This window comes from Cupressus sempervirens, chromosome 3 (assembly GCF_028749045.1).
Source record: "Cupressus sempervirens isolate cs-2001-9-10 chromosome 3, ASM2874904v1, whole genome shotgun sequence".
Lineage (NCBI taxonomy): Eukaryota > Viridiplantae > Streptophyta > Pinopsida > Cupressales > Cupressaceae > Cupressus > Cupressus sempervirens.
The window spans coordinates 21,648,280-21,656,456 of NC_143120.1; the positions used below are offsets into that span (position 1 = coordinate 21,648,280).

At 34.2% G+C, this 8,177-nt stretch overlaps 1 protein-coding gene across 5 annotated transcripts; it reads right to left on the minus strand.

The window, feature by feature from the left end:
- Positions 1–1,382: 1,382 nt before the first annotated feature.
- On the minus strand, positions 1,383–7,848 carry LOC149564555 (uncharacterized). 5 transcript variants are annotated; one of them, XM_089818100.1, is made up of 8 exons: positions 4,646–7,848; positions 4,325–4,513; positions 3,864–4,051; positions 3,209–3,319; positions 2,919–3,097; positions 2,303–2,792; positions 2,043–2,171; positions 1,383–1,909 (listed from the first exon to the last, which is right to left on the minus strand). In XM_089818100.1, the coding sequence occupies exon 1, from the start codon at positions 7,620–7,622 to the stop codon at positions 4,704–4,706; it is 2,919 nt and encodes a 972-aa protein (XP_089674226.1). In that variant the 5' UTR covers positions 7,623–7,848; the 3' UTR covers positions 1,383–1,909; positions 2,043–2,171; positions 2,303–2,792; positions 2,919–3,097; positions 3,209–3,319; positions 3,864–4,051; positions 4,325–4,513; positions 4,646–4,703. The 5 variants fall into 5 exon arrangements, with proteins under 5 accessions (XP_089674226.1, XP_089674224.1, XP_089674222.1 ...); XM_089818098.1 differs by having other exon boundaries at positions 1,383–2,171; positions 2,919–3,094; XM_089818096.1 differs by having other exon boundaries at positions 1,383–2,171.
- Between the last annotated feature and the right edge of the window lie 329 nt (positions 7,849–8,177).

The window sequence follows — 8,177 nt, forward strand, 5'->3', positions numbered from 1 at the left end:
ATAGATTAGAGAATCTTATTAGGAAGAAAATCATTATCACATAAATAAATACATTAACTATAGAAAAAGATTTGTTGCTCAAGGTGAATATTATAGGAGTTCCTTTATATGTTAAAAATATCATCGTGCATGTTTGTTTTCTACCTTGTATCACATACTTTTTTAAGGAGCACTTGTAAAGTTTTTACTTTTGTGGAAAATGTGTTTTATTTGATATGCACTTTACCATCAATAAAGAAAACAAAAATTAAGTCATTAATTTAAAAAAATGTTGAGGTAACTTTGAATGATTCAATATGGGCAGTAGTTGTTTAATAGAGTTTAATTCTGTCAAAACAATAAAAGAACCTTTATATATTTATATAAATCTATTTTTCGTAAAACATTTTCTACATTAAATATTATTTTTTATTTTCAAAAGTTGTTAGCCTCGTGTCTCTTTCTTTTTAAATTTGTGAACCAAACAATACTCAAACAAGGAAAACCTACAACTCACTCCCCTGGTTGCGTGCTTTTTAAATAAAAAAAGGGATGAACAATACTCCCTCTAATAACTTAAAATTATTGAAACTGGAAATAAGTGAGTACTCCACCAGATCAAGAATCATAAAAGAATGTTAACACATAATAAGTAATAGGCTATTTGTTGTGAGATTGTTTCCATTTGTGTGTGAAACATCGGCTTCAAATATGAGTTAACAAGAATCAGGTTTTGATAATAGAAGAGTGGTTAGATGTGTTTGCATTATCTTACTTGATAAATGGAATGCAGTGCATAAAATTAGAGGCTACAGATTCGAACTCACCATACCAATCATGCATTCTCTTTTCATGGTGATGACATTGATCGGCCTTTGCTTTTTGGTAGACCTATTTGTAGTTACAAAGAAACCCCCTAGCATGTATTTTTCATAGTTTAATCTATAATTTTTGTGTGGTGTTCATGATTGCTCCTAGACATACTAAGCATTTAGACTTAATTCTACTTCTTTGATTCTCTTCTAAGTTTGTGGTTTAAGCTTATAGACTCTATACTTCTGTTGCTACTATAACTTCTATGACTTCTTGACATCTACTACTTATGTTAAAAATCTTTTATATTAATATATATCTACTAGCACAGGCCTTTTGTTTTTTTTTTTAAATAAAAATTCTCTTCCCAATTCACAAATATATTTATGGTTGTAATATTTTTATAAATAATTTAGATAAACAATTTAATATTTTATCTTTCATTCACTAGTAACATCCATGAACATTAGAATGATTCGAAATGAATTGGCACATATATATTCTCTTCTACTAATACAATTGAAACGATTCCTTGCAAACCAATTTTGTGCGCGCGCACAGTAGACACAGGTCCCTCCTACAAACAAATCTCTCGTCTCAAATCTATACGTTGCATATATTAAGAATGAAAATACTGCCAAAGGCAAAATTCTCTTGTATGTACCCTATTACATTTGTGGTTTTACATTTTGCAGGCATTCTTGCTAAGGCACGGATAGAGGAGGATGTTGATTAGAAACGTCAACGTCAATGCAAACACTGGACATGTCACCAACATTCCGACCAGAACTCTCCTAGGAATAAGCCTACCGGCTTAATCATCAAAACCATTATTTATAATAATCACATAATAGATTTGCAATACACAACCACCTAAATAAAATATGTTTATTGAAGTGGCAAGTTATATACATAATTCAATAAACAGAATTACAATAAATTAGCCAACTTTGGCTCTTTGGACAGACTAAAAGCCAGACTGACAAATAATGAAAAAGACAATATGAGCTTCACTATGAAAACATCTATCAATGCTACTCTGCTCATCTCAAGTAGCGAAAGGAATTGTCCCGCTTGGGAAGGAAAATGTGGGAAATCTTCCTTGTACAATAGATTCCTGAACGCAGTAGGGATGGAAATCTCATAAATAATGCAAATTGCAATCAAATATGGAAAATGTAACGATCATCAAAAGTAAAGAAATTTTGAAATTGTTACAATGAAGATAAAGCAAATTCTCTTCGGCTTACTGTTATTAAGCTTTATTGGTTCAGAAGGTTTAAACAATCTTCCTTCATTTGAGAAAGTGTAGGAAACCAACGGATTCAAATATAAGATGCTCTTCCGCACGCTGCAACCTATTTGCTCCAGGTATGGCTCTGTACACATTCAAGAATGTTAGGGAAACCGATTCAAATAATACGAATGAGCTGATATTAGTTTATCCGTAGTTTTTAAGTTTTTCAATAGAATATAAGCATAAAAAAATTGAACGTGTTAAAAACAATACCAGAGTTGTGAACTATGCCTCTGTTGCCTTGGAAATTCCTCAACCATAAAGATTCTTGCTTGCTGTTTCTGGATATACGTCGGTCCAGACTCCACTTGTGATTGGAAACAATATATTGTGTTCTTGGGCATATCAAGACATCCAATGATACTAAATTTGTAAGGGCTGCTCTTTTTCTTCCCTTGAGTTTGCCGTTTCATTTGTCTTTTAAGACAAAATCTCTAGTAGTGTATTTTGATGAAATGAAATCATCTTTGTTCAATGAAAATCTGAAATCCCATGCTCCGTACTAGAACAGTTGGTGGAATTCAAGCTTTTTTCACCTGCATTGCAGATTGGTGTTGTGAAGAGAAGGCTCTCTCCTTCCCTTTCATATGCTCTAATACAGTTGCTATCACAGGGAGAAATTTGGAGAGAATGGGAACAATGTCGTTCCTTTTGTTCTGAACAATCTTTCCATCAGCATTAGCATTACTTTCTGTTGTTAATTCTGTATGGCCAACCAAACAATAATTAGCGTTTGAGTAGGGGTACCGCTGTCTAATAACCGAAATAGTGGATATGCCTATTGTTTGAACATTTTGATGCTTGAAGTAAAAAGAGGAATTATTCTTACCATCGAAATCAGCACTGAAAATGTCACAAATTGTATTCCAAATTGTTACTGTGAAGAGAAGATGTCTGCACCTTCCATATGCTCTATGTGAACAATTATCCCAGCTAAGTAATTGAAGACAATGGAGCGAATATCCTTCCTCTTGTTCTCAACAATCTTTCTATCTGCTGTACTTTCTGCTGTACAATAAATTAGCATTTTATTAGGGGTAGCACTATCTAATAGCTGAAAAAGGGCTATTGTTTAAACATATTGAGGCTTGATATAGAAATTGAAATTATTCTTATTACCATTCAAATCGGTTCTGAAATTAATTTTGTACTTTCCCCACAAAAACTACTTTCTTGGCAACACAATGTTAAACATTCAGCAATGACCTGTTTTTAACTTTTCAGCAAAATCTGCCAATTTAAGATATCAAATATTTACAACATAGAAAATACAATACACTGGCGACAAATCAAAGATGCTACAATTGTCCACAAAATATGTAACTTTAACTTTAATATTTTAATTAATAAAAAAGGCTATTCGTAAAATAATTATTTCTTTAAACTCTGTCCGACTTCAAGCATATTTTCCCCTTTGAAGACAACCTCATTTGAATTCCTAACAATCGAATGGTAATGTAGAAAGGACATACTTTTTCTCTGATTCATGCCTCGTAAACTTTGAACTAAATGGTCAATTATAAACTGCCATCGTTGCATATCCCTAGAAATCCCTTTTAACAGTTTTAACCTTGAATAAATGCCTTTAACTGTTATAGAACAAATAAGACTCATACAAATTTCTTGTTAACCAAAACCACAATAAGTAATTATCCAATGCAAAGTGAATATCATGTGTTTCTGGTAGAGCGGCTATGGTACCGTATACAAATACATGATTCTCCTAAGCTGCACTTAAAATTTGCTAAGAAATTGAGAAATTTGAATAGATAACCTGCACACTGAAATCATATCAAACTTCGTCTGTCAGGAATAATCCAGCCGGAGGCAAGGAACAACACAGTCACTCAAATTAAAAACACCTGTGGTTGAACTGCAGCGCTAGCTGAAGTGGATGAGAAACAGAGTCTTCAAGTTTATGCAATGATTACATCAATTATTCTTTCCATTCTGCTCATTGTCCTGCAATTAATCATGTAACATCAAGGAGAGATATAATTGTTTCAAATTGAACGCTCTAATAAAAAAATTAAAAATTAAAAATCTCAAAGAAATTATTTATTGAATGAACAGAACAGGTCAGAACTAGTAATAATGTTTATCAAATCTTTGAAATTGTATGATAACTTTTTGCACGGTGAATGTTTGCAAGTCCATTTTAGCATTCATTATGTGGAGCAAAGATTGTAGTGGAGAAAAGCAATGAAAAATGAGAATTGAGTTTGTTCTCCGTACCTGTGTAATTCTGAAACTTGACAGTCACAGAACTAATGATGGTAGAAAGATATGAAGGAATTTGTTGTGTAAATTTCTATTTTCAGCAAGAGGAAATTGCATTTCTTGAGGAACAAAACATGCTCCATTTGTGAATGATGGTGCCTGATCTATATATCCAACATAATATTGTAGACTTGCAATTGAAACCTGACATAATACACATAAAGATTACGTTTATTATAGTTGTACAACGTGGTTTTAAGCTACTCTACAAAAGCATTTTCAATATAAAGAAAATATGTGATAAAATTTGTAATAGAATTTGTGAATTAAACTTACTTTGTCTTCATGTTGAATATACAGACGTAAAGGAGATCAAGATCAAAAGATATAATCATTATATTGTATTGTAAAATCTTTTTCTGAATGTTGTGAAAAGGCAGTCAATAGTGGCATCCATTACTCTGAAACATTTTACTCTCCAAGATTCGTACAAACACAGAATCCAAATTACAACTGAAAATCCAAGTGCACTGCCCATTCCCATTCCCACATCCCACCACATATCTTCTTGCAACATTTCTTTCTTTTCTACATCATCATTGAAAGAAACGGGCTGATTTCTTGAGCATGACACATTGATTTGCAGGCCACAGAGATCTAAATTGTTGGAAAAAGATGAGGCATCAAATGTCATCATTTGTCCTCCTTGCGGTATCACTCCTGACAGGTTATTATGAGAAACATCAAAATAGCTCAAATATGTAAGATATATCAGTTCAACAGGAAACATTCCAGCCAATTCATTTCTGGAAAGGTCAAGTGATTCTAGCCATACCATGCTTCCCAAGGATTTTGGAATCTCGCCACTGAAATGGTTTCTGGAAATGTTGAGAATTATCAATACTTTTAGGGATTCAATATCCCAAGGTATTTTACCTGTTAAATTGTTGTCTGATAGATCAAGACATTTTACTAATCTCAATATTCTTGTATACTCCATGTCTTGTCCCTTGTTTCTAATGACTATACTATCTATATAAATGCTGCCACCACCTGTGAATCCAAGAGTTTCTGTATTTTCTGTCTGATTTGTCATTGCACTTGAGTTCATAAAGCCACTTGGAATGGTGCCTGAAAATTTGTTGCTTGATAGATCCAATATCTGAAGATTTTGTAGCTTTGATAATTCTGAAGGTATTTGGCTGACAAATGTATTTGATTTCAATACTAGGATGCGAAGACTTTGCAAGCTTTCAATCCAAGTAGAAATACCTCCATGGATATTGTTATTCCTCAAATCTAAGATTTCCAAAGAACTACAATTTCTAAGGGACGATGGTATGTTCCCATTTAGCCTATTGAAACCCAGTTTCAATGTTTCTAGACGAGTCATATTCCCAAATATATTTGGAATTGTGCCCTTAAGTTCATTCTTTTCCAGATTTAGCATGGACAACATGGAGCATTGGCACAAACTTGAGGGAATCTTACCTCTAAGCATGTTATTTGACAAATCCAAAACTTCTAAATTATTTGACTTGCAGATAGAATGTGGAATGACACCAGTCAAATTGTTTTTTGCTAGTGATAAAAATTGTAGATTTTGTCCAATTTTACCAATTCTTGTTGGGATGTTTCCATGAAATAGATTCTCTGAAAGATCCAAGAAGTACACATTTTGTAGAGGAAGGGGAGTATTTCCTTGTAGCTTATTATTATGCAAATCAATAGTTGAACCTTCAAGATAATTATGCTCAAATCCAAGCAACTTGAAGGGTAAATTATCTACAAATTGATTAGAAGAGAGGTTGAGATAAGAAAGGTGCCTAGAATCCCATAGCCAATCCGGAATACTTCCACTGAGAGAGTTTTCAGACAAATCTAGTATGCGTAAGAAGTATTGAGTTGAAATGAAAGCTGGAAAATTTCCTTGCATATTACAAGATCCTAAATCCATGTATTCAAGTTGAAAATTAGGAATATAAGTGGCATTCACTTTTACAGTCAGCATATTCCTAGAAAGAGATAACTCTTGAATATTATGGAGTTTATCAAAAATAGAAAGTTTTAAAGTTCCATTTAGTTGGTTGTGTCCAAGATCAAGTGTCGTTAATTTGGTGAGCTTGCCTAAGAAGGTTGGGATTGTGTCATTCAAAGAGTTGGAACTTAGGTCAAGATATGTGAGCTTTGATAGCTTACCTAAAAATGCTGGGATGTGGCCACTTATAGAATTGTAACTTAGATCAAGATATGTGAGCTTTGATAGCTTACCCAAAAATGCTGAGACGGTACCACTGTGAGAGCCTCCATATAGGACAAGATGTCCCAGTTTGGAAAGGTTACCTAAGACGGATGGGATTGTCTCATTCAAAGAGTTAAACCTCAACTCAAGATATGTAAGTTCTAATAACTGACCCAAAGATATTGGGATGATGCCAGTCAAGAAATTTCCCAAAGTAAGATGTGTGAGTTTGGAAAGGTTGCCCAATTTTGGAGGGATTGTACCATTCAAATACTTAGAACTCAGCCCAAGAAATGTGAGCTCTGAAAGCTTACACATAGATGATGGAATTGTGCCACTCAAAGAGTTCCAAGAGAGATCAAGGTGTGTGAGCTTTGATAGATTTCCTAGAAATGTAGGAATTGTACCATTCAAAGAATTAGAACTCAGCTCAAGATATGTGAGCTCTGAAAGCTCACCAATAGATGATGGAATGGTGCCACTCAAAATATTCCGAGAGATATCAAGGTGTGTCAGTTTTGACAGATTTCCTAGAAATGTAGGAATTGTACCATTGAAAAGATTCCAATACAGATCAAGATATGTTAACTTGGAGAGATTGACGATCTCTTTTGGAATTTGACCAACAAAGTTAGAGTCATACAAGCTTAAATACCTCAAGTTCCTGAGCTTTTTCAACTGTGAAGGGATTGCAAGAGAAGGGGAGAAAGCATTCGAAGTCAAGTTCAAGTGCTGGAGATGTCGCAGTTGGAATAGTCCTCCACGGAGTTCCGTCCATGACATGAATGGCCAGAACTCATCACGATCCCATGACGCATTGAGGGACTGAGGACTGAGATACAGGGAGATGACATGAGCAGTGATTGGGTGGCACGTCACTCCCTCCCATTCGCAGCAGTTAAATCCCTTCCACGATTGCAGAGTGTTGAAAGAGGAAGTGAAGTTGAGGCCCCCTTTCAAATCCAGCAGGGAATTCCTGTCATCTGCATGACATGATTCAGATGAACAAGGAATTCCTCTCATCAGAATTACTAACAACAACATCATCATCAACATCTTCACGGCCTTCATTGCAGATTGCACTACAATTTGTCTACTCTTCCGTCAAACAACTCTCTCTCTCTCTGTGGAGGAAAATGATGGTAAACGAAGCTGATTTATAATTGTCTCTGCTCAGAGTGAAAGTAGGGAGAAATCTCCTCCATTCAAAATTTCCACGATTGTACGTACATGATTGTGATCTTCCCTAAAGTCATGCTTATTTGCAGAGTCAAGAATAGTGTTCGGTATAAAATTAATATGCAATTTTATGGGATCTTTCAAACTTAAAATCTCGTCTTTTATATTTGCAGAGAGTCAAGAATCGTGTTCGGTATAAAATTAATACGCAATTTTATGGGATCTTTCAAACTTAAAATCTTTTGTTTTTATTTGCAGAGTCAAGAATCGTGTTAGGTATAAAAGGTTTTTTTCTCACACGCGAAAAGAAAAGTTAGTTTAATCATGTAAAACAATAACGGTGTAAATTTAGCTATTCTTCTTTCGGACTGTTTACTCTGTGGGTGATGAAAAAACATTATAGATTTGTGGAATTTCCTCGAAAATTGGGGAAAAGTTTGTGGGGAC

Bases quoted from the DNA above. Each gene is read 5' to 3' on its own strand.
- LOC149564555 (XM_089818101.1), bottom strand. From the start codon at position 7,622: ATGAAGGCCGTGAAGATGTTGATGATGATGTTGTTGTTAGTAATTCTG.